The sequence below is a fragment of the Canis lupus genome, chromosome 20 (assembly GCF_003254725.2).
Source record: "Canis lupus dingo isolate Sandy chromosome 20, ASM325472v2, whole genome shotgun sequence".
Lineage (NCBI taxonomy): Eukaryota > Metazoa > Chordata > Mammalia > Carnivora > Canidae > Canis > Canis lupus.
Window position 1 is genome coordinate 32,571,268 of NC_064262.1, and position 26,555 is coordinate 32,597,822.

The following is a 26,555-nucleotide window of genomic DNA, read 5'->3' on the forward strand; positions in this document are numbered from 1 at the left end:
CTGGGGCGGGACGGGGGTAGGTGCCATCAGCTGGGAGGTCGAGCTGCAGCCTTTCCTCAGGAAGTGGTTGGAACGAGGATGCACGAGCCTCCAAAGCATCCAGGCACCAGGCGGGGCGCACAGGGGCTGGGGCCGGAGCCGGAGCCAGCGGTGGGAGGCGGCGCAGAGAGAGGGTGCAGGTGCGCCACCCATCCTCCCCTCGCCCCCGCTTAGGGCGGCAGGCAGCCCGGGAAGTGAGGGCGCCTGGCCCCGTCCGGGCTCTGCAGGGCGAGGAGCCGAGCCGAGAGCGAGGTGCAGGTCCCCGACCCCTGCGGCCCCGCGTGCGGCTCGCGGCGAGGCCAGAGCCCGGACTCGAGAGGCGGAGGGGGTCACGGGCACGGGGGGGCCGCGGCGCCCCTCCCTCCCCCCCCCTCCCAGGCGCGCAGCCCCCGCCCGCCCGGCCTGCGCTCCCGCCGTCTGACCTCGGGCGCCTGGGTCGCGCCGCTGGCTCCCGACGCCGGTCCTCGGCCCCCAGCCCCGCTCGCTCGCGTCCGGCAGCAGCGCTCGTGCCCGCGCCGCTCGGTTCCCGGCGCCCGGCTCCGCGGGACGCCTTAAAGGCGCGGTGCGCCGGCCCGTGTCCGCCGACAGAAAAGCCGGCTCCGCCCGCCCGGTCTACGTCGGTCCCGCTCGAGAGCCCTGGGCCCCTGGGCCCCTCGGCCCCTCGGCTCCGAGCGTTACGTCCCGGGGGCCGGGTCAGGGTCGCGACCTCAGCTCCCCGGCTCCGAGCACCCCCGAGCGCCCGCCAGCCTCCCGCGCACCGCGAGCGCCCAGCCCCGCCCCTGCCCCGCCCCGCCCCGCCCCTGCGGAGCTCCCCCGCGAGCGGAAGGGGTGGGGGGCCCGAGCAGCCACCAGCTCCCCCCGCGCAGCACACCCGCCCCGGCGTGGTTTCATTGTTTACTGAGCACCTACTAGGTGCCTGGTGCTGCGGGGCACGCGCCGTCAAAGTGACTCTGGCTGGATCCGTCCCCAAAGGGCTCAGAGGGTCAGGCACAGGTTCACCTTACACACGTCGGCCCTTTGGATCCTATAAAGGGGTGGTTGTGACTGGCTTCCTTTCCCAGAAGAAAGATGGGGAGCTTGCGCATGGCTTCGACCTGTAAAGGGCAGAATTGTGAATTCAGACCCAGCGGCTGGCCCCAAAGCTCCCGGGGGGGGGGGGGGGGGGGAGGGATGGAAGTCTTAAAAGACTTTCAGCCACCCCTGGTTAAATCCCCAATATGGTCATTTCTTCTTTTTAAGGACAGTTAAACCTCATTAGGCCAAAATAAATAAAATCAGGGGAGAGAGGGGAGCATAAAAATTGTAACCCATTAAATTCAAATGTGGTGTTGTCTGACTAGCTTATCAGCCACAAAGTCTGGATTTTTTTAATAGTTTTTTTTTTTTTTTAAGATTTCATTTATTTATTCATAGAGAGGCAGAGACACAGGCAGAGGGAGAAGCAGGCTCCATGCAGGGAGCCCGACGTGGGACTCGATCCCGGGTGTCCAGGATCACACCCCAGGCTGCAGGCGGCGCTAAACCGCTGCGCCACCGGGGCTGCCCAAGCCTGGATTTTGAGCATCTGACGTCAGTTTACCACTCCAGCCTCATCTAGTATTCAGGGCACTCAGGCTAAATTCTACCACTTTAGCCTTTGCATGGACTGTTCCCTCCACCAGAACTCTTCCTTTTCTGCTTGGCCTGACTACTTCCTCTTTTCCATGCCTCAATTTAAATGTCACTTCCTCCAAGAAATCTTCCTTAAGTCCCCTTTAGCCCCACACTACTCTATGGACTTCTTCCATCAAAGTGTGTGTTCATTCATTTAATAAATATTTACTGAGTACTTACTGTGTGCTGAGTCCTGTATGCTGGATGTGGTGTGGGGGCTGATGTTTTCTGGTACTCTGAATCCATGGCTTCCTCGTTAGCCTCTTGCTCTGGACCTAGGTGGGACCAGTGCCCAGCAGGACTGGGTATTTAAATCTATCACAAAGGCAGCTTCCTGCCTGCCACACCCTCCGGACTGGTGGAACCTGGCTGAGTAGGGTGGGTCTGAGTTTTAAGACTGGGTCCTGGACAAGAAGCCACAGGGATGGGGCAAAGGAACATTTTTGAGGCTACTGGTGACCACCTTGTAAAGCCAGCATCTGTCAGAGCTGCTGGAATCCATCCAGAGTTAAGGACAATCTCCCTGGCTTGGACTGGAGCATCTTTCTCTAAGATGTTGGCCACCTCATCATTCAGATTTCAAGAGTTGCTTTTGACATGCTTCATGGAATGTTCTCAGAGCTTCAGGGACAAGGTACTCATCGAAGAGCAAATTAATCAGGATTCTCATAGATCATAATTAACCAAACATGGTGATTTGGAAGATCTACCTGAAGAAATTAATCCGAACATAACACAGAGTGATATGGCATGAAAAATATGAAAAGAAAGATATTACAACTACGCAGAATAGACTGAAAAGATCTCAAATACATTTAAGCAGCACCAAAGAAAGAGAGAAGAAAGGACAGGCCATATTTGAGATAGTAATGGGTGAGAATTTCCGGAGCAGAAAAAAGATATACTTCTGCAGATTTAGGAATCCTAATATATCCTAAGCAAGATAAATAATAGGAAACCCACATCAAGAAATACTGTAGTGAGGGACGCATGGGTGGCTCGGCAGTTGAGCGTCTGCCTTGGCTCAGGGTGTGATCTCCCGTCCTGGCATCGAGTTCCACATTGGGCTCCCCGTGGGGAGCCTGCTTTTCTCCCTCTGCCTGTGTCTCTGCCTCTCTGTGTGTGTCTCTCATGAATAGATAAATAAAAATTTTTTTAAAAATAGGGACTGTACCCTATTAAAAAAAAAGGAAATATTGTAGTGAAACTACAGAATACTAAAAACAGTGAAAAAATCTTAAAAGCAGCTAGAGATTTTTTTTTTAAAGATTTTATTTATTTATTCACGAGAGACACAGAGAGAGAGAGAGAAAGGCAGAGACACACACACAGGCAGAGGGAGAAGCAGGCTCCATACAGGGAGTCTGATGTGGGACTCGATCCCGGGACTCCAGGACCACACTCTGAGCTGAAGGCAGGCACTTAACCACTGAGCCACCCAAGCCTCCTGTGGCTAGAGATTTTTAAAAAGGTGCAGATTATGCCCAAAGGAAGGAATTAGATTGTCAGCAAACTTCTGAATGGCAACATAAGAAGCTAAAAGATGTTGAATAGTATCTCCAAAGACCCGAGAATCCGATCCTCAGCCTTTCAAGAATGAGAGTGACAGATGGACAAAGTGAATTTACAACTGGACGATCTAACTGAACAACTGAACTTCTTTTTTTTTTAAGATTTTATTTATTTATTCATGAGAGACACAGAAAGAGAGAGAGGCAGACACAGGTAGAGGGAGAAGCAGGTTCCATGCAGGGAGCCTGATGTGGGACTTGATCTCTGGTTTCCAGGATCACGCCCTGGGCCGAAGGCGGCGCTAAACTGCTGAGCCACTCAGGCTGCCCCTAACTGAACTTCTAAGATATATACCTCAGAAAGAATATCAGGGAATACCAATTAAGGACTTCAGGGAAAAGAGGAATAGTGAGTGAATAAATTGGTAAATACAGTGAACTTAAACAAAATTGTCAGTACAAGACAATAATGATTACAACAATAGTACATAAACCATAGGTTTAAACAAGATCAGAACTAAAAATACAGGACAAAAATAAATTAGGAACAAGGTGGTCAAAATTAAAGTGTTCCAATAACTTTGCATTTGGGGTGGGAAGGGAATTAAGATATTAACTTTGGTCTTTGTTAATTAGGTGTGGTACAATCTCAATGGTATTCACTAAAATAATACAAATAAAATCTATAACTTTCAAATCAGTAGAAGGTGGGAAGTGACATAAGCCAATAAAATACTCAAGTGCTTATGAAACCCAAAGACATGTAGAAAAAGTGAGACTTCCTAAAAAAAGATAGTAAAAAAAATAAGTCCAGATATACTAATAATCATAGTCATTTAACTAAACTCATCAGTTAAAAGTCAGAAATTGTCAAATTGGATGTTAAAAGAATATAAGAGGTACTGTTTCAGGAGGTATTCCTAAAACAGGAATTTGGGAGGTAAAAGTATGGAAAATGATATACCTCAAAAATTGTATCCAAAAGGGAACTGGTGTAGCTATGTTAATATTATATAACAGACTAACACAAATCATTGAGGATGGAGAGGATCACTACATAATGATAACAAGTTTGATTTGCCAGCAAATTATATCAGTTGTCAACTATAGAAAACGTAAATCTTATTATTAGAGAAATTGGTAAAATATCTAGTCAAAGGAAAACATTAAGCCTGATGGTTCTAAAAGTCTAAACTTTCAAGGAATAGATCATAATACTCTCTCATAAGCCCTTCTGGAAAATAGAATAAGGGAGAGCACATCAACTCTATGCTGCCGATCTAAATTCCATACCAAGAAGATCAGGCCAATATTACTCCTAAATTGCTCAAAAACATGGAGGTGAAAACCCTTAATAAAATATTAGTACATTAAGACCAGCAATATATAAAAAGGATAATGCATCATTCCGAAGACAGTTTTATCCCAGGAACGTCAGGGTAGTTTAACATTAGGAAATATGTTCTTGTAGCTAACCACATCAATATATTAAAGAGGAACTAGAAGATCATCTCAATGGTTGCAAAATTTTAAAATTCAACAGTTCCTCATAGCAATAACTCACAGAAAACTAGGACGAGAACTTCCTTAATCAGTTAGAAGGCAATGACCAAAAGCCCCAAGCAAATATCATTCTCAATAATAAAGGTTAGAAAGGTCATTCAAAATAAAAAATGGTTCCAATCAAAATCCCAACAGGGCTTTTCAAGGAAGACGATGAGTTGATTATAAAATTTATGTGGAAGGGGTGCCTGGGTGGCTCAGTTGGTTGAGCATTTGACTTGATTTTGGCTCAGGTCATGACCTCAGGATCCTCAAGCCCTGCATTGGGCTCCCTGCTGAGAGGGGAGCCTCCTTCAGGATTGTCTCTTTCCCTCTGCCCCTCTCTGCCACTTGCTTCTCTCTCAGTAAAATACATAAATAAATCTAAAAAAAAAAAAAAGATTTATATGGAAGAGCAAAGGTCCAAGAAAAGTAAAAATATTTCCAGCAAAGGAGAAAAAGTAGATATCAAGATTTGTTATAAAAGCATGATTATTAGGACAGTGTGTATTCACTTAGGGACAGATAAAAACACTAATGAAACAATAAAAATCATAGGGAAACGTGGCTTATGAGGGAAGTAACATTTCAGATCACTGGGGAAAGGAGGGCTAATTCAGTAAATGTGTTAGGACACTTGATTATTCACATAGAAAAACATGGAATTTAACAACCTACCCCCCTCCAAATTGATTCAGGATAGATTAAAGACTTTAATATCAGAGGCAAATCTAAACTTTCAGAAGGACAACATAGGGGAATATATCTAGGGTCTTGCCAGCATTTGGATCCATGGGGCTGCCTTTAATCTAGTAGGTATAAAGGGTATCTCGTTGTGATCTTAATCTTCATGTCTATCATGAATGGGCTTGAGTAATTTTTCATATAGTTATTTGTCATTGTGTTTCTGTGTCTGTGAAATGATACCTGTTCATGTCCTTTCCCAAATTCCTAATTGTCTGTGTCTTAATTATTTGTAGTTATATGTGGTGCAAAGATCTTCTAGTTTGTGGCTTATCTCTTCACTTTTTTTTAGTGCTTTTGGAAAATTGTCAACTTTATTTTAGTCAAATTATCCTCTGTGCTCTGTGTTTTTTATGTCCTGTTTAAGAAATCCTTTCCTACCTCACCTAAACCACGTTGATTGAGATCAGGGGAGATCTAGCACCCCAAGGACACTGGGGATGCAGGTACCAAACTGGGACTAATAGGTGGGCTGGCAAAAATCACAGCAAGCAGTACAGATGAGCAAACACCAGCCCTAAGTGTTTGAGTCATCGGAACACCTCTCAGATGAAGATGGTGGGTCCAGCTCTACCACTTACTAGCTATCTGCCTGTGAAACCTGAGTTTCTTCATCTTTAAGTAGGAGGTGACGATGAGCAACTGATGATGGGACCAACCTCATGGAGCTGCAGACAAGATCAAGCTGAATAATGTGTTTACAGATTAGCCCTGCACCTGGCACCAAAGAAGTATGCATAATATCAGCTATCAGCAGCATCGCTGTTCATACACCAAGCATTTACTGGCTCGCCCTGTTCTTAGAGGGGCCTAAAAATCATCTTTGAATAGTCAAAGATCGGTCAGGGAAGAGAGATTATGAAGACCCCAGCGTGAGCCAGGAATCAATGGGTGAAGGTTACCAGCATGTATGTGTGTGTGAATGTAGTGCATAGTTCTTGCCAAGAAAACATACATTTCTCCAAGATCCTCCCAGGCTTCATTTCAACATCCGTATCACTCATGACACTGTACTGAGACCTCTTCCTCTTAGTGTCTCTCCTGGGCCTTTAAACTTCCCACTGGGTAGCCACTGTGACATGAACAGTTTAATGAAGCTTTCAAAGATGTGTGTCACCTTATACCATCTAAATCATAATGCTCCCTTACCCATCTGATCTATCAAAAAAGATAATACTTCTTCACTTGTTCTTGTCTCTTCTCTGAGCTGCTGAAGTCATGTGCGGAGCCAGATCGTACAACTGTGTGGATGGATTAGAGTCTGGTCACCCTTCAAGCAGGGGTCCCGATGCCCTAATTGGGGTTCTGGGGACTGGAGGTACTGGGTTCCCTGGGGAACTGGGGCCAGGAGCAAGAATACCAAGTTTAGTCATCTCTTCCCAGTGGCACACAAGTTGCTGGGAACAGACCAAAAAGCTAGAAGCTGGATGAACAATGGGAAGGATGAAGCTAGGGGGAGAAGGCAGTTGTGGGGAATAGACTCCTGCTCCTTTTTGCCAGTTCTCAAGTGGATTATTCTCAAGACATAGGATGAGCAGATGTTAATTAGTAGGTGGTGTACATTTCTTCATTGCCTACTTTGTACCGGGAATTGTGATTTTCATGCATTGTATCATTTGTTTTCCTCTTCACAACAGCTGTGGAGTGTGGATGTTATGACTTCCACCATTTAACAGACAAGAAGATTGGGCTCGAGATTACATAACTTGCTCATGTAGCCAGTGAGTGATGGAGCAGAGACAGACATGTTTCCTGAATCTGTGCTCTTAGCCACTGTACTCAATGAATACCTCCTATATATAAGACTTGTACAAGACTTCTATTTTGCAGGCTGCCATGGAGACTCCACCAAAGTCTTGAATGATAGAATGGGCATTGGTAGAAGCTCAGGAAGTTGCTACTGAGGGTCTTTTTCTTAAGAAATCCACTGCATTTGAGTGATGGCAGGTCTCCACTGTTATGGCTACATGTGAGCACAGCCTGGCTGGATATGAGTGGGTCTCCATGGAAACATAACTTTCATTGGCTACTGCTTCCAGAGTAGTCAGCTTAAATCTCTGAGAATTCTTCTCAAATATAGTTTCAAGACTTTATCTGCACCACATTTTACACATGAGACTCTGAGGCAGTGCAGAGTAACGCCTGGGAATACAGGATTTGCTGCTCTCTGGCAGACCTGAGTCTTCCATTTACCAAGTGTACATTTCTGACAAGTGGCTTACTTTCTCTGGGTCCCAGTTTAGACCTCTATAAAATAAGGAGTAATACAGTACTTACTTCATAAATTTGTTTTGATCATCACTAAATTCTTAAAATTAGGTGTTGGCTGTTACTATTTCTTTCCCATTTACCATTTTCTTTCTGCTGCCTCTGTTCCCAAGTAAACTAGAGTAACTGATTCATCCCAGTTTGCTCAAGACTTTGTCTTTGCATAAAAAGTGTCTCTTCACTTTTGGGCAAACCATGATGCTTGGTCACCCTTCCCGACTCTCCAGTCAAAGAAGTCATAATGGTCCCCATAAAATAGTGTCCAATGGGGCTCAAGAAGGTTTGAGTCCCAAGAATTTACACTAGTCATTCATATTCATAGTAGTTTTTTGGCCACTGGATATGGAATGAAGGCTCAGAGGCACAGAAAATGACTGAAATAAAAGGCAAATCCAAATAACAATCTAATTTTGAGTCCCTGCGGTGGCTGGGTGGCTCAGTGGGTGGCTCAGTGGTTGAGCATTTGCCTTTGGCTCAGATCATGATCCTGGGGTCCTAGGATCAATTCCTGCATCAGGCTTCCTGCAGGGAGCCTGCTTCTCCCTCCACCTATGTCTCTGCCTCTCTGTGTCTCTCATGAGTAAATAAAAATCTTAAAAAAAAATTTTTTTTTTAGTCCCCAAGAGCAGGAGCTGCCTTATGATCTCTGTGTCTCCCTCCACATTTAGTAGGTTATCTGTTAAATGAGTGCATAACCAATCCCCTAAAACACCCATGATGCAAAATGATCCCCATATCCAGGCAGGGGGCTCCTTGTGCCAACAAATCTCCAGGGCTGATCTCTTAAGACTGTGGTATGTTATGAATGACACCAGCGTGCATCTAAATCTGGTTCTGGGATGATTTTGGAGCAGGCTCAGCCTATGCAGGAGAAATCTCATCCCACAGTGGGACTCCTGCTTCAAAAATCATTCACGAGTCACTGTTTCGTTAAGGATTGACACCCACTCACAGCTGCGCTCTTTGCCCTGTCTTTGGGACTGATATAGTTATCAATGGATTTGTAATTAATTGTCCAATGATTGATGACCCAAGAGGGATATCTGCCCCGGGAGAACACCATACAACCTACTGAGGCCTCCTACTCACAGCATGGGGTATCTCCCAAGTTCTCATGCTCCTTATGTGTGGGGTAGGCAGGAGAGCTCAGAATATGGGGAGAAAACATCCCTGCTTGCTGGGAGTCTAGGGGATGCGACATGGATTGTTCTCAGTGTTCTGAGCTGGAATACTATCAGGGCCTTGTCACTGCTACATGCCAGAGAAGAAATGATATGGGGGGACTAACCAGGTATTTGTACTCTGGTGTCAAACAGTCCTGATGTACCTCTTGGTAGCTGTGAGACTTGGTTCAAGTGACACCCTCTCTGACTTTGTAATTGAAGAGAAGATGTGTAATATGGGGCCTACAACAGCTCGATACCCATAGCTGTTGCTACTGATTTATGACTGTGACCCAACATAAACACCCCATGCAAGGAGAGAACAGTGCCCAAATCAACAAATCCAGAAGGGAGTGTCAAACAGCAAGCACTAAATAAATGTCAGCAACTCTTATTAAGAGCTTTTAAATCATCATCTACTTCCTGTGTCTGAGTCATTCAGCTTCCCTGTGAATACCAGGAGAGGCTTATTTAAGAACTTCTGTGAAACACGTAAGTAATATTCCCACTCAAAGTGCATCACCTGAATCTAATCATGAGGAAGTCCCAGACAAACCCAAACTGAGGGAGATTAAGCAAAATAACTAGCCTGTACACTTCAAAAATGTCAAGGATATGAAAGACAAAGGCTGAGGAACCACTCGGATTAGAGGGGCTTCAAGGACACAGGACTGCTAAGTACAATGCGTAAGCGTAGATTGGATCCTGCACCAGAAAGAGATAACTGCTTTAAAGGACATTATGAGAGTAATTGGTAAAATCTGAATAAACTCTGTAGATTAGGTAATAATATTATATTGTTGCTAAACCTTCTGGTTTTGATAATTGTCCCGTGGCTCTATAGGCAAATTATTTGTCCTTGGGAAATCACTAGGAAGTATTTAGGGATAAAGGGTCCTAAGGCCTCCAACTTACTCTTGAGCAATTCAGGAAAAAAAAAATCTGTGTGTATGAAAACTTATGAAAAAACAAATGTGCCTAAATGTTCATGGGTGAATCTGGGTGAAGGGTATATGTGAGTTTTTGAACTATTTTTGCAACTTTTAAAAAATATTTTTATTTATTTATTCATGAGAGACACAGAGAGAGAGAGAGAGAGAGGCAGAGAGAGACGCAGGCTCCATGCAGGGAGCCCGACGTGGAACTCAATCCTGGGACTCCGGTATTAACTTCCCGGCCAAAGGCAGGCGCTAAACCACTGAGCCACCCAGGGATTCCCAATTTTTGCAACTTTTAAGCACATTTGAAATGATGTAAAAATAATAATTAAATCATAATTAAATAAAATGAAGAAATTACCAAACCCTCGGAAAAAAAAGAAGAAATAGTGCAGTCAGGCAAGCAGTCAGCTCCCTGCTCCAGTACCACCAGTCAGCAGCTGCGAGAAGCCTTCCACCTCGGGGTCCTGTTTCCTCACTGTCCCCTCTCCTGGTCAGCCTGGAGAGGCCAGCTGTATACTAACAGGCAGCTTTAGAATCGGCCACAGAGGCAGGGACAAGGGCCAGGCTCGTTTCCCCATGTGGTAAGGAGAGAAAGGCAATGGATCCAGCACAGTGCGGTGGCCAGGGGGAAGGGGTGAGGTGAGGGGTGGTCCAATGGCATCATTTGGCCTGCCTGCAGCCTTTTAACCTAGGTGTCTCATGAAGGGCAGGGTGAAAAGCCCTGTGGTGCCAGAAGAGAGTGTTCTAGCTCTGAGATGCTGCTCTATCCCAGGAAGAAGGGGAACTTGGCTCCCCAGGAGAGGGGTGGTGCTCACTATCAGCCAGAAGAGGGCGCTCTCTTCTCCCGCATCTTCCTGGACATCCATGCTCACAGATCTGCAGATCTCAGGGGGCAGATTAGGTTCAGGTGAAAGAAGCAGGAGTGTGAAAGTGAGGGTTGGCTTCTGTCTTCGTTTAAGATGTGATACTTTGTTCATTATGGATGCTTTGCATTAATTTTGATTAATTACTCAAGATTAATTAATTATTGAAAATATTGCGTTAAAATATTATTGATCTTGATTAGTGAGTTCTTTGTCACCTCCTTAAATGTTCCACCTGAGGCCAGTGCCTCATTTGCCTCCTCCTAGTCCCACTCTGGCAGGTTGAACCTCTTCATTGCAACACCACCAGCTCAGAGTTTGCAATTGGTCAGATGAGGTCTAGAATTAATGGGCCTTCTTGTACCATAAAGAAAGGGCTGGCTAAGAGAATTAATTCTGAAAACCTGAATTCCTGCCTTTAATGTCACTTTACAGTCATTTACATTTAATGAATGTAAAGTGACATTAAAGTGGCTGGGGCCTGACATCATTATCCCCAAGTCTCAATTTTCTCATCTGCAAAATGGGGATTACAATCCCTTCTTTGCACAGTTCATTCTGAAGGCAGTATATCACCCAACTGAGATGTTCTGAGGGCCAGACACTGTGCTAAGTCTGCCCTTTATTTACAAACTCACAAAATGGTCACAGCTTTACCACGTAAGAGCTATTATTATCGCCACTTTTGAGGATGAGGAAATGAACACAGAGAGCTTTAGCTACTTGGCCAAGGTAGAACAGCCAGTAACTAGAAGTGCGTATGCTTTCACCTTCACACCAACGGGGATAAGGGGATGTGGGGGTCTGGTAGTGATTTCCATCCCAGTGGAGACATTTGGCAATGTCTGGAGATATTTTTGGTTGTCATGACTAAGAGGGTGCTACTAGCATCCAGTGGGTGAAGGCCAAGAATGCTGCTAACCATCATGCAATGCATGTGGCAGCCCCCACAACACAGAATTATCTAGACCAGAATGTCAGTAGTGCTGAGATGGAGAAGCCTGCTCCCTGCTCTACTCCTGAGTTCGGGGAGCTATATGAGAATTTAGCCCTCGGGGCTCCCTGAAAGGCAGATGCTATGTGGAGGTGGTTGCTATATTTCTTTTGTCTCAGTGGCCTGGATTCGCTTGGTTATCCAGGGACCTGAGTTCCCCTGGCTCTGTGTCCTCACACGATGGTTGAGAAGACAGGCTCTGGAGTCAGAGCACCTATCGTGCTTTCAACAACGATTGATCAAACACCCACTGTGTGCTGGTCTTGTCCCAGGCCTTGCAGACACACATACGTGTCCCTGTCCCAACAGAGACAGACATCCAACAACGCACAGCTCATACATAATCATACACTGTGATACATACCATGAAGCAAAAGACATAGGCCCCATGGAAGAGAATAAAAAGGAAGATGCTGATGGGCTAGGGGTTCCAGCAAGGCTTCTCTGAGAAGGTGACATTGAAACTGAGACCTGGGTGGCTCAGTGGTTGAGCTTTTGGCTCAGGTAATGATCCCAGGGTCCTGAGATTGAGTCCTGCATCAGGCTCCCCACAGAGAGCCTGCTTCTCCCTCTGCCTATGTCTCTGCCTCTCTCTGTGTCTCTTATGAATAAATAAAATAAATAAAAATCTTCAAAAGGAAACTGAGACCTGGGGGTGGAAGAAAGGAAGATCACTGCAAGTGGAGGGAACGGCTGTGCAAAGGCCCTGAGGTGGCATTGAAAACTGCTCAGTATCAGGGGAGGCCAGTGCAGAAGGAAGAAGGGAAAGGAGTAATGTTATTTTGAAGAGATGAGTCGGTAGAGGCCAGGGGAAGGACATAACGACCAGTTATGTCAAATGAAGGGCTTTTGAAGGGTTCTGATCAGAGCAGTGACACCCCGAGGCCCGTCTTCAGAACACTACCTGCATGAGGTCCAGGCACAGCCCTGTGTGGAAGATGCTATGTGAGGCCAAAACCCAGAGCCTGCTTCATCATCTGGAAACCACCACACAAAGGCGAGGTTTGTCTCTATTAAGCAACCTTCAGTCAGGCACCTCCCCTGATGGTTGGGGCGAGGGAAAATGGCTCTGAACCGTGATAACCAGAGCAATTTGCATACATTACAAGATTATTGCTACGGCTCATTTGTTACTAGACAAAAAATTACATCAGTCACTGGAGACACCTGTTCAGGTCATGAGGCTTGTCCCCCCAGCCACTGGGGGGATTTTCCCATAAAGCTTTTGTTTCTTCTTCTACTTTTGCTACTTTCTTATTCCTACTCAGCCAGTGCACTTTCACTACCCCTGAATTCTCCAGATCTGAGGTGTCCTTTGGCGCCCCTTGACTCCCATCCCACCAGGGTCCATGGTGGATGGCTGTGGCTCCCAGGGACGATTGGGACCATGTGTCTGGACTCCCACTCCTCATTTCTGCCCATTCACATGACATGAAGGGAGCTTATCAGTAGGGGCTTTGTGAGGTGGTTTTGAGGGGACCTGGCCATCCCTGTCTGATTGGGATGGGATTTCCCAAGGTGGACATTCCTCCAGACATTGAATGGAGTTTTACGAAGAAAACAGTTCTATGGACAATAAAGTCCAGATACCCTGTTTCAACACACTGAAGCAGCTTGCTTTATTGCAGAACTTTTCAGAACATCTAACATGCTAATGTGCTTTATAAAGCTCCAGGGAGTAATATATATTTATCCTTTTCTTGAGGAGAATTTTACAGAGTAGTGTCTGGAAGTACATGCCCCAGGTCATCTATAGCTGCCAAGTGGCAGAAGGAAGGACACTTCAAAGTGATCAATGTGGGTCAGGCCAGTGTCTGCCTTTCCTTCCCAGCTCTGGACTCCAGGGTCCTGGAAGGAATAGTGTCAAACCCCCAATTCCCAGCACAAGATGGAAAAGTGGGGGTTTCTCCTTTCCTTGAGCCTGCAGTACACAGTCTCGTGTCTCCGACCTCTCCGTGTTATCAGTGACTCCTGGAGCCGGTTGAAATCCACGCTTGGCTCAACTGTACAAAGACAGAAAACATGTTGGCAGGGGCATTGTTTAATCTGCTTTAAATAATGGAAAGCTTTTCAGTACTTTTATCTTTCTTTTTAATTACTAAGCAACTACCTATTTTTGGAAAAATGAACAAACGAAAAAAATCAAGCAATACCCAAATGTATAACAGTAAAAAGTCAATGTCTCCTTTGGCCTCCTCCCTCTGCCTGGCCTGCAGCATTTGTTTGCTACGTTGGGTTTGGCAGATGAGAAGGCTGGTCTGCAGTCGGAGGGCCTGGGTTCAGCCGCAGCTGAGACGGGCTAGCTGTGCGTCCTTGCGAGCAAACCTCAGTTTGCTCATCCATAAAGTGGAGGGCCTGGGGGAGTACTGAGTGATGGGAAATACAGAGAGCGCTCAATAAAGCCCCTGCTCCTAGTGGACTTCAGTTAAATGTGAGGCTTAGCATTTTTTTTTTTAAGATTTTATTTATTTATTCATGAGAGACACAGAGAGAGAGAGGCAGAGACACAGGTGGAGGGAGAAGCAGACTCCATGCGGGGAGCCTGATGTAGAACTCGATCCCAGGATCCCAGGATTACGACCTGAAGTGAAGGCAGATGCTCAACCACTGAGCCACCCCGGTGCCCTGTCTATACGCAGAAGCTACTATACAGAGATTTATTTTTCAAGTTAATATTCAGATGATGAAAGTTAAAGATTCAAAAACAGATTAGTCAACTCATCCTACAGGTTAACCTTTTTTTTTTTTTTTTTTTTTTTTTTTAAGATTTTAGTTTTAAGTAATCTCTATACCCAACATGGGACTCAAACCCACAACTCCCAGATCAAGAGTCGCATGTATCACAGACTAAGCCAGCCAGGCGTCCCCAGGTTGGCTTATTTTTGACACTGGGAACTAAACCCTATTCCAGGACTGGGATAGGATCATAACTGCTGTAGAAAATGTCATGCTTTTAACTTCAGCTTATAAAAATCCTTTTTATAAATCCAGGCGGGATTGTCAGATAAAACAGAGGATAGGATGTCCGATGAAATTTGAATTATCTAAAAGTCAAATTTACCTGGGGGTGCCTGGGCGGCTCAGTTGATTAAGCATCTGCCTCTTGATTTTGGCTCAGGTCATGATCTCAGGGTCCTGGGATTAAGCCCTGAGTCAGGCTCTGTCCTCAGCAGAGAGTTGGCTTGAGATTCTCCCTCCCCCTCCCTCTGCTCTCTCTTTCTCTCTCAAATAAATAAATCTTAAAAAAAAAAAAAAGTCAAGTTTACCTAGTGCTCTGTATTTTTATTTGCTAAATCCAGCCAACCCTACATTCAGCAAACTTAAAGATTTACTTTTAAGGGGTTATAGACCCATTTGTAAACACTTTAAACTTCTTTTTGTTTTTTTAAGATTTTATTTATTTATTCATGAGAGATACAGAGAGAGGCAGAGACACAGGCAGAGGGAGAGGCAGGCTCCATGCAGGGATCCTGATGCAGGACCTGATCCCGGGACTCCAGGATCATGCCCTGGGCTGCTAAACCACTGAGCCCTAAATTTCTTTTATACATTTAATAGACCCCATTTCCTAGTAAACTTTAGTTGTCTGAACTAATCAAAAAGCAACATTTTAAAATACTAAGTAATTCTTTTATCTTTTTTTTATACAATTTTTAAAAGTAATCTGTGTACCCAACGTGGAGCTTGAACCCACCACCTTGAGATCAAGAGTCCCACGGTCTACTAACTGAGCCAGCTAGGTGCCCCTAAATACTAAGTAATGTTAATAAATTAAACTTATAAAACAAATTCTTATAAATGTTTCAGAACTGTGCATGAATCTAAAAAGGTTACAACTGACAGTCACAAATCTAAATTGGTCCCTCTCACTGCACAGTTGATGTGGAGTTACAAGATTGTCAGTTAAATAGGCCAGAATCTTTCATATGTTACAAGTTCATAAAATGCGCATATGTACAAATTCCTTCTTAAAGGCACAAAAGGTGTTTCCCCACATTCAATTTTGCCAAGGAAAACAATCATCACCCTTTTCCTCAGAGATTCAAAGAGGCCTGTTGCAGACACCAGGGAGCTGCATTTCACCAGGAGCTCAGGAAACCATTATTTCCTCCCATGTGCTATTTGGGGTTATCTCCTTGGGATGCCTGAGTGTGCTTGGCCAGAGATTTTGGCCAGGATGAGCCTGGCTGTATGTTAGTGATATGTGCATGCTTTTCCCTGTGGCTACAGCCACCCGCCCATCTCTTCACGAGGGGGTGACCCCAGAGATCCCTTCTTCCCAGAGTTTTCCTTACCAAAGACTGCAAATCTCACCAGGGCTTATAACTTGATTACATTTTGTTTCTTTTTCTTTTCTAAGATTTTTTTATTTATTCATGAGACACACACACACACAGAGAGAGAGAGAGAGAGAGGCAGAGACACAGGCAGAGGGAGAAGCAGGCTCCACGCAGGGAGCCTGACCCAGGACTCGATCCAGGGTCTCCAGGATCACACCCTGGGCTGAAGGCAGCACTAAACTGCTGAGCCACCCGGGCTGCCCTGCATTTCTTTTGCATTTCAGATCTTCCTATCTTCATGCCCACATCTCTAAAACTCATTTTACATGGGTTGAAATCCTATAGTTCTTGAAAAACCTTCCTTTTAGGGGGTGTATATCTCTCACACACATTAAAAAATATCTGGCTCAATCGTGGATCTCTCCAGGGCTTTAACTGGTTCTCTGTCCTTAGAGTCCAAGGACATTGTACAGACCCAGCAGACTAGAGATTGCTCTCCCTGGCAACACATAGCTAGTAGTTGGTGTGTTAAACTGTATGTGGTAAAACTGCCTAAAACATTATGTAAGTCAAACCAGAGTTGACCTTAATTACACCCATCAGGGTGACTAGAGAGTCAGAGCCTGGGTGTGTCCAAGGACAGCTGGCTGCCAAATCCCAGCTAAGACAGAAAACCTGGCAGGATTTCCCACTGAGCCCTGCCTCACCGTGTCCCCCCCCCCTCCCCCCCCCCCCCCCCCCCCCCCCCCCCCCCGCCCAGAGGGCCCCCTCACCTGGCCTGCCTCTGGGACGGACCACTTCCGAGTTATCAATTCTCAGGAAAAGGCACATGGCATGCCCCCACAGGGTTGGTGACCAGATGTCACAGCTGGCTCCCGGTTGGGATGTGAGTGACTTTGCAGGGATGGTCCCTCAATTACGCAGGCTGATTTCCTCACCAGAGCAATGAAAACAGGGGCTCCTCAAAAGACTAGCCACTTTTCTTAATTCCTTGGGGAATGAAACCCATGATCTTTAGTTCCTCAGAGAAGTGAAAGTAGCAACATGGAATCCAGTAATTCCTGTTATCTGCAGGCTTTATAAGTCAGCTGGGCTTGAGGAGGTGGCCTAGAGCCCACACGCTAGACACCGCTGTCCTGTGGCTGAAGCCAGGAGCGCCAAGATGCCTCGGCTCCCAGCCTTCCTGCTGTTTCTCCTCCTTTCCATCAGCAGTGCCCTGGCCCTGAGGCTCTGCTCCTTTAATGTGAGGTCCTTTGGGGGAGCCAAGAGGGAAAACAAGAATGCCATGGATGTCATCGTGAAGGTGAGACCCCTTCCTGTCAAGAGCGCTGGACACCCCTCACGCGCTCTCTGGGCTTTCCGACTTTAAGAGACTTTGGAGAAATTTCACCAAAGTTAGTCTCTAGGGGGAAGGTAGCAGCTACCTCGGCATTTTGTCACAATAATGACAGCAATAATTCCGATAACCACATCCCCTCTCTGGGCTTCATGGCATCATTTGAACGCGATGGGTGTTCAGGAGGCCTGAGAGTTCCTCTCTGTAGGATTCTTTGGGGGGCATGTGGGAGTTCGTAAATGTAAAGCTCCTAAAACAGTATCTGGCTCAGGCGAGCTCCGGGTAAGGGCTGGCTATTACGCTAATTGTGATCCTTACCGTTTACTGAATGCCCCTGTCAGGCACTACAGATACACGATTTCATGTCATCACCCTTAAGAAAGAAGGCTATTATCCCCATGAAGAGATGAACAACTAAAGGTGTAGTGACCTCATATAGGTGGTGGGTGGGTGGGTGGAGTGGGAGCTGGGATGCCAGCCCAGCCTGGTCTTTTTTTTTTTTTTTTTTTTTCAGCCTGGTCTTTTGATCCATCAACACAGGACAGAATTTTTGCTCTTTTTTTTTTAATTTTTATTTATTTATGATAGTCACAGAGAGAGAGAGAGAGAGAGAGAGAGACAGGCAGAGGGAGAAGCAGGCTCCATGCACCGGGAGCCCGACGTGGGATTCGATCCCGGGTCTCCAGGATCACGCCCTGGGCCAACGGCAGGCGCCAAACCGCTGCGCCACCCAGGGATCCCTGCTCTTTCTTTTCTTTCTTTTATCTCTTCTCTTCTCTCTTTTTTTTAAATTAATTAATTAATTAATTTATGATAGTCACACAGAGAGAGAGAGAGAGAGAGAGAGAGGCAGAGACACAGGCAGAGGGAGAAGCAGGCTCCATGCACCAGGAGCCCGACGTGGGATTCGATCCTGGGTCTCCAGGATCGAGCCCTGGGCCAAAGGCAGGTGCTAAACCACTGCACCAGGGCAGCCCTGGTGGCTCAGCAGTTTAGCGCTGCCTGCAGCCCAGGGTGTGATCCTGGAGACCCGGGATCGAGTCCCGCATCGGGCTCCCTGCATGGAGCCTGCTTCTCCCTCTGCCTGTGTCTCTGCTTCTCTCTCTCCTCTCTGTCTATTCTCATGAATAAATAAATAAAATATTAAAAAAAAAAACCACTGCACCACCCAGGGATCCCTCTTCTCTTCTCTTCTCTTCTCTTCTCTTCTCTTCTCTTCTCTTCTCTTCTCTTCTCTTCTCTTCTCTTCTCTTCTCTTCTTTCTCTTCTCCTCTTCTCTTCTCCTCTCCTCTCCTCTCCTCTCCTCCTCTCTCCTCTTCTTTCTCCTCTCCTCTCCTCTCCTCTCCTCTCCTCTCCTCTCCTCTCCTCTCCTCTTCTCTTCTTTCTCTCCTCTCCTCTTCCTCCTTCCCTCTCTTTTCTTTCTTTTTTCTTCTTTCTTTTATTCATTCTTTGTTTCTCTCTTCCTTCTCTCCCTCCCTCTCTCCCTCTCTTCATCCTTCTCCACCTTCCACTGCATCAACCTTTTCCCAACTACAATTTTTTTTTAAGATTTTATTTATTTATTCATGAGAGACACAGAGAGAGGCAGAGATGTAGGCAGAGGGAGAAGCAGGCTCCCTGCGGGAAGCCCGATGTGGGACTCGATCCCAGGACCCCGGAATCACGACCTGAGCCAAAGGCAGATGTTCAGCCACTGAGCCATCCAGGAGCCCCCAACTACAAATTCTAATCTTTCTCTGTACTTAGATAAGACTTCCTTTGGGTAATATGACCAAGGTCTAGAGCTTCTGCTCACATTTCTCTGGAGTCAGTTGACATTTTTTACCTGACAAATTAATTTATCTTTGCTGATGCTGGAGCTGATACCTTTCTCAGGACTCTCTCTGGGTGTTATCACCTTAGAAAACCCTGGAGGCACCGTGGTATGGTGGGAACATCAGGAGCCCTGAATTCAGATCCTGCCCAGCAGCTGTGTGAGCAAGCTCGGGAATTCCCTTCTCCTCCTGAGCCTCTGGGCTTTTCAGAAAGTGGGCCTTATACAACCTGTAGCACCAGTTGACTGAGAGAACTCAAGGTGTGGAAGGGCTGGGACCGGGCAGGTGATCACAGAGCTGCCACTGTTGTTATTAATACACAAAATGGATTAGAGCAAGGACACATGCTCAGTTCTTACTTAGGTGGTCCTCTCCTTGGTTGGCCCTGCCCTTTGGATGGAATCCAAGACCTTCCAGAGGTGGTTGTTTAGCCAGAATAGCCATGCCCAACCTGTGGGAGCCGAGACTCTCTGGCTCAACAGGGAGCTCTGACATGCAAGGAAACTATTTTCCCTGCTTCCTCACACAAGGGCCCTCTGAGCCTGGGTATCTACGAGCTCCCAAGTTCCCATCACCTTCCTCACTTACTCTACCCAGGAAAAGTCATCATAGTCTTAAGAGGCTATCTTTTGTTTCTTTCTTTTTTTTTTTTTTTTTAAGATTTTATTTCATTGAGAGGAAGAGAGAGATATCGAGAGAGAGCATGAGCAGAGGGGAGGGGCAGAGGGAGAAGCAGACCTCCTGGTGAGCAGTGAGCCTGATGGAGGGCTAGATCCCAGGACCCCGGGATCATGACCTGAGCTGAATATAGATGTTTGACTGAGCCACCCAGGCACCCTGGACTTTTATATTCTTATTTAATATTATGGCATAGGTGGCATTGTCCCCACTTTGTAACTAAGGAGACATACTCAGAATGGTGAAGTGATTTACCCAGGATTCTTTAGCTGGTAAGTGGAAGAGCCAGGATCGAATCCAGCCATATGACCCAACTCTATTAGTGGAGATGCCCTTTCTACCCTTCTATACTGGATTTATCACTTAGGAGACGAGCCCAGTTTCATCATGCTGTTGTCATTAGGACCTTCATCAGGGAGTTTGGAGAGTGAGGGAGGCCTGCCTTTTCCATCTCGGGTTTGCGGGCTGGCACAACGGGCAGTTCTCCAGATGCTAAACTCTGCCTGGGCAAGGCTGCTTCTATCTGCTTCTTCACTCTGTGTCCTTAAAGAGCAATGTTTTTTCATCCAACAAATACTCACGGAAGGTAGGCCATGTGCCAGATGCTCTGAGGCATTGGGGATAAGATGGTGGACGTGGGAGGCATCGTCTCCCACAGCTCATGGTAATTATAATTTCAGGAGTGCTTACTGTATGCTGGGCCCTTAATATGCAGAATCCAAGCTTCACAGCTCTCTGGTTGCCTTTTGCTGACAGGCAAATAGAGTTCGGAGAGAAGTAAGTAGCCCCGGGTCATGGGGCCAGTAAGTGAAGAGCAAGGGCTAGGACCCAGGCCTAACTGACCCTATGTGGGCTCTTTCCCCTGCTATGCTGTGCTGATCCCAGGTTAGAGCCACAAAAGAGGGCTTCAGAGACTTCTAGTGGCCCAAGTCTTCGTAAGACTTCTCTAGACTGTCCCTGCCACTCTCTCCAGGCCCACTCACAAGACAACACCGCTTGCTGAGAACCCCTCACCATTGGCCATGCTCAGCTCCTACTCCTTCCCCTCTGTCAGGAAATTCCTGAGTTTCAGGTCTGGAAGGGGCCTTCTGGGGGGCCCCCTTTGTCTTTGGAGCCTCATTCTGTTCCATTCTGTTCTGAGGAGGCGATAGCGTCAGGGGAGATATATCTTTCCCGGCCTGAAACAGGGGCAGGGAAAACATGTACCAGTGATAGATTTGAAAAGTGAGTGTTAAATCACTGTGAGGAAAATGCTCACGACATCACATGAGGCTGAAAAAAAAAAAAAAAAAAACCCGACAAGACCCCAATTTTGAGATAAACATTGCCACTCTTTGTGGAGCTCTCTTCCACACCAGGGAATGGACTGAATGTTTTATCTCATTATATCCTTTAATCCCACATGGCAACCTCATGAGGGGGATATTGTCCCAGTTTCCAGATAAGGAATCTGGCGGGTTTGGGGAGCTTAAGTGACTTGCTTAGGGTCACACAGCTGGTGAGCGATAGAGTCAAGATCCGAATCTGAGGCGATTTGATTCAATGTCTATATTTTTAACTGACAGGCCAGTTATTTTGATGTATTTTTGTCGATATGGATAAGTTTAGAAATCACGTGAGGGGTGTCTGAGTGGTGGGTTTACAGGTCATCAGATGATTTTTTAGTCTTTTCTGCATTTTCCAAATTTTCCACAATAAGCAATACTATTTTTATAATTAGAAAATTTTTCTTTTTTAAAATAAATTCTACATTTTAAAAAAATTTTATCTATTTATTAATGAGAGACACACACAGAGAGAGGCAGAGACACAGGCAGAGGGAGAAGCAGGCCCCATGCAGGGACCGGACATGGGACTCGATCCAGGGTCTCCAGGATCATGCCCTAGGCTGAAGGTGGCGCTAAACGGTTGAGCCATCCAGGCTGCCCTAGAAACATTTTCTAATTTATAATTAGAAAATCCTATTTTTATATTAGAAAAATAATTAGAAAAGGACTAGCTAGGAAATTTAGTCCCATTTTTCTTACAATGGCCATAAAGAAGATTTAAATACAGGGAGGTATTTGTGCTTGATAAATTTGGCTCGACTGTTTCTAGTATGGCCGCCTCTCCCTCTCTCCCTCCTTCACTCCTTGCCCTCTCTCATTTACTCATACGAGATGCTGTACAATTGTGAGTAAAGCAAGGCCTAGCATGTTGTCTGGCACACAGCAGGCCCCTGATAACATTTTGTTGGATGGATAAACAAATGAATAGATAGATGGGTGGGAGGATGGATGGCTAGATGAGGGCCAGCCACTTATAGATTTCATCACCAGGAGAATTCTGATGATGAGATTTTTTTTCTTTAAATATTTTATTTATTTATTCATGAAAGACACACAGAGAGAGGCAGAGACATAGGTAGAGGGAGAAGCAGGCTGCCTACAGGGAGCCCGATGTGGGATTTGATCCCAGGACGCCAGGATCATGACCTGAGCCAAAGGCAGACACTCAACCCCGAGCCACCCAGGCGCCCTTGATGATGAGATCTTGAGCCATTCCTCTACTGCAGTGTAGATTCCAGTCTATGGAAATATTCCCAGAGGTTCAGAGGAAACTGCCCAAGGGAAGTGGAAATCTGCTGGTGTTACTGCTGGAGATGTGGGGCTCCAGGGTGTCTGTTATGTGAGCAAAAGTGCTGTAAGCAGGGAATTAAAGAGCTCGACCTTTCTGCTCAGGAAAGGGTGTCTGAACCCTGGTCCACTTTTGCCCTGCACCTATGAATTATATTCAAAAGGGAGGAGGAAATCACAGGAACCATGGTGATTTCTTTGGCTATTGAGTATAGTGGTCAAGAGAGGTTCTGTAGTGGATGATCCCATAACTCATATTCACATGATGTTCAGATTACTTAGCCTGAGTCCCCAACTATACAATGGGGATAAAAAGAGGACCTGTATATAAGGATTATTAGAAACATTTAATGAGTCAATGATAAGAGCTAACACTTACAAAGCCGTCCCTATGTGCCAGGCATTGTATGAGGTACTTAATGTAAGACAACTTATTTAAATGTTAAATAGTTAGAATCGCATCTGTCATATCTTAATAAATATTGGCCATCGTGTCCTCCCCCATCATTCCTTCATCATCAAGCAGTTTTCTTTTTTCAATAACTCATTAATTTTTTAAATTAGAAAGGCATAACTCTTTAAATTATACATTTATAATTTCTGAATTAATTGTATCAAGTTAAAAATAGTCAGTAGGGACTATTTTGAAAATATAGAAACAAGTAAAGAAGTATTATTCTATTACTTGAAGATAAGAGCTGTTGGCATTTAGGGCATTATGGGCATTTTTCTATGCAAAAATACATAAATTTGCATCTGTTTTTCAGCCTAGAGACTACCCTATACCATCCATTTTGTATCCTGCTTTTATATTAGAGGCATTTCACATGTTGTTAATATTCTTTTAAAACATGACTTTTTTTAAGGGAGGGATGAGCAGAAGGAAAAAGAAAATCTTAAGCAGGTTCCACAACCAGCGCAGAGCCCGACAAGGGGCTCAATCTCACGACCCTGAGATCATCACCTGAGCCAAAATTAAGAGTCAGTTGCTTAAGGGCTGAGCCACCCAGGCGCCACTAAGCCATGACTTTCAATGCCATATAATGCCCTATGCTATGTTTGCAACATCTTTCATTTAATGCTTTCCTGTTTGGGGATAGTTAGGTTATTTCCAATTTTTTTGTTGTTGTTGCAATGCGTCTTCCTCTTTGATCTGTACAAGTAATAACAATAGCAATAATAATCTATTGTGTGCCTTCTATCTGGGTGGTACTGCTCTCAGTATTCATTTAATCCTCCAGCAACCCTATGAGGGAATAACTATCATCATTCCAATTTATAGATGGGGATACTGAGATGCAGAGAAGTAGTAGATAATTCTTTTTTTTTTTTAAGGACTTTATTTATGTATTTGAGAAAGAGAGAGAGAGCAAGAGAGAGAGAGCATGAGCAGGGAAAAGGCAGAGGGAGAGGGGGAGAGGCAAAAAAAGAAGGGGAGGGGCAGAGACAGGATCCCTGCTGAGCAGGGAGCCTGACTCGGGACTCGATCTCAGGACCCTGAGAAGTTAACTTCATCTTTATTATTATTTTTTTAATTTTTTTTAACTTCATCTTTAATTAAAAAATAAGATAGGGATCCCTGGGTGGCTCAGCGGTTTAGCGCCTGCCTTTGGCCCGGGGTGTGATCCTGGAGTCCCGGGATCGGGTCCTGCGTCGGGCTCCCGGCATGGAGCCTGCTTCTCCCTCCTCCTGTGTCTCTGCCTCTCTCTCTATCTCTCTATGTCTATCATAAATAAATAAATAGATAGATAAATCTTTAAAAAAAAAAAGATAAAACGGAACTACCTCAGGAAGTTCCTCACTTGTTTCAGCAATGAAATTAACTCCTTTAACAAAGCACCAATTCTATACTTAAAATGTAAGTGCCTAATAAAAGATTATTATTTATAGATCTTTAATTTGCCTAAAACATCTGGGAATTGTCTCTGCAGGTCATCAAACGCTGTGATATCATACTCCTGATGGAAGTCAAGGACAGCAACAACATGATCTGTCCCACGCTGTTGGAGAAACTAAATGGGTAAAGACAGGGCCCTGGGGACCCCTGCAGGCTCAAGGTCAAGTGCAAGGGCACCTGAAAAGCCCAGAAACTGAAACTAGGGTGAAAGCTAGCACTGGCCCTGACCACCAGGTCACATGGTCAACACTGCCTAGGCTCCCAACTCCACTGGCTGCAGTCCTGAGAACTTTCCATTGTCTAGTTTTCATATGATAAAGCAAAATAGAGGAAACAGATGAGGAGCCAGGACAGAGAAACGAAAGAGACCAGAGGCTGAGCTGAGAACTACTGTTATAAGCTAAGACTGAGTACAAATATGAAGTTATGATATGCCCGCTGGCTAGAATATTACGTAGCCAATAAAAAATCATGTTCACTACAGACTAGGTTAGAGCTAAATATGGAAAGACGGCTGCAATATGTTGAAAAGAACAGGGGGTGTATGTAGAGTAGCCCATTTTAATAATCACATTACACTATGCATGAATGAGAGTGTGTTTGAGTTTACATGGGCATAGAGGAAAGAATGGGAAGGATGTGCCCCAAACTGTTAACAGCGGTTATTTCTAGGCCAGGAGATAAGTGTGATTGCAGGACCATTGTGGACAAGGTCCGTAAAGAAATGGAAAACATTTACTTTTTATTTTATATACTCCTATATGATTTAAATATTTTACAAAAGTCTGAATTGATTTTATAACTTCAAAAAACCCCCAAAGATAATGTCCTCAAATAATTCTATATTACATTGGATTATATTTATGATTTATATTCTTTCTCAAAGAATAGTCAGCAGACCCACCCACCTGAAAATCACCCCAAAGTGAGTTAAAGAGGCACTTTTGAGAACCTCCCATCTATTAAATGAGAATGTCTGTGGTATCCCTAAGAATAATCTTCTAGTATAATATTTCTTTTGTGCAGGCACGATAAGATTACACCACAAACCAGAGTATATTCAATTATGTCAAAAGAAAAACAAAACAAAAAAACATATAAAAGATTCAAAAGCAGTGAACCAGACCATTTGACAATGGCTATCTTAGCTTTAAAAATCACAAGGCATTTAAATGTGATGTCTTTTCTATATATTTTGTATTTTCCAGATTTTCTACAATGAGAATGTTATACCTCCTTTCTTTTTTTTTTTTTTAATTTTTGTTTATTTATGATAGTCACAGAGAGATAGAGAGGCAGAGACATAGGCAGAGGGAGAAGCAGGCTCCATGCACCAGGAACCTGACGTGGGATTCGATCCCAGGTCTCCAGGATCGCGCCCTGGGCCAAAGGCAGGCGCTAAACCGCTGCGCCACCCAGGGATCCCTCCTTTCTTTTTTCTTATGAAATATTTTAGATATACTTAAAAGCACAGAGAAAATGATAATAAACAACCACGTAATCCACCATCCAGACTGAACAATCAGTACATCTGGCCATTATTGTACTTCCATAATTAAGATAACTCACATAGTGTTTTTTAAAATAAATGAATGGTCAATCCAGCTTCATTAGGCCCTGGGAGGAACAGCTTTGGACACTCTCATTCACACAGAGGCCTCTTGGACTAGCCCCACCCACCCTGGGCCTCAATTTCTCATCTGAAAATACGGAGTTGGAGCTGAACTTCTCCTTTTAACCTCAGAGGCTCTTTTCTGTCCCAGATCGGATCTTTGACAATAGAAAAGGGAATTTAACACAAGGGTTAGGTGTCTACACTGGTCTCAGACCACTTGTGTTTGGATCTTGCCTCTACTACGACCTTGGGCAAGTTACTCAAACTCTTTGACCTTTTTTCCCATCTATAAAATGAGGCTAATAATGAACCTATCTTCCTGGGGTGTGGCAGTAATTAAATCCTGCATTTAAGTGGTTGGACTGTGCCTGGCACGTAGCAGTGATCATAAGTGGTGGTAGTGTCTATTACTAGTAAAAGGAAGAAAATGATGATGGCAGATGGTGGTCCAGAGGGCCACATGTAACAGCTACCATCCACACCCTAACTATATGCCAGGGATTCTGTTAATCAATTCCTGTGTGCTCTTTGATTTACTTCCACAACTCCTTTGTGGGGTTGGCACTATTACTCCTTCCCTTGTAACCAAGGGAACTGATGCA

The 26,555-nt window shown here is 45.0% G+C and overlaps 2 protein-coding genes across 6 annotated transcripts in view; one reads left to right on the plus strand and one right to left on the minus strand.

The window, feature by feature from the left end:
- The window catches only part of ABHD6 (abhydrolase domain containing 6, acylglycerol lipase), a 66,863-nt gene that overhangs the window by 40,067 nt on the left and 241 nt on the right, over window positions 1-26,555 (minus strand). For 2 of the 4 annotated variants that reach the window (XM_025456326.3, XM_035703050.2), the window contains exon 1: window positions 462-791. The gene's annotated coding sequence lies outside the window, so the exon portion shown is untranslated. Of the gene's footprint in view, window positions 1-461; window positions 792-948; window positions 1,134-26,555 lie in introns of those variants that run through there. The other 2 variants (XM_049097713.1, XM_025456324.3) reach the window with 2 other exon arrangements.
- The window catches only part of DNASE1L3 (deoxyribonuclease 1 like 3), a 29,754-nt gene continuing 12,200 nt past the window's right edge, over window positions 9,002-26,555 (plus strand). The window contains exons 1-3 of one of the 2 annotated variants that reach the window (XM_025456327.3): window positions 9,003-9,412; window positions 17,073-17,301; window positions 24,373-24,461. In XM_025456327.3, coding sequence (XP_025312112.1) covers window positions 17,161-17,301; window positions 24,373-24,461 — 230 coding nt within the window. In that variant the 5' untranslated portion in view covers window positions 9,003-9,412; window positions 17,073-17,160. Of the gene's footprint in view, window positions 9,413-17,072; window positions 17,302-24,372; window positions 24,462-26,555 lie in introns of both variants that reach the window. The other variant, XM_049097714.1, reaches the window with a different exon arrangement.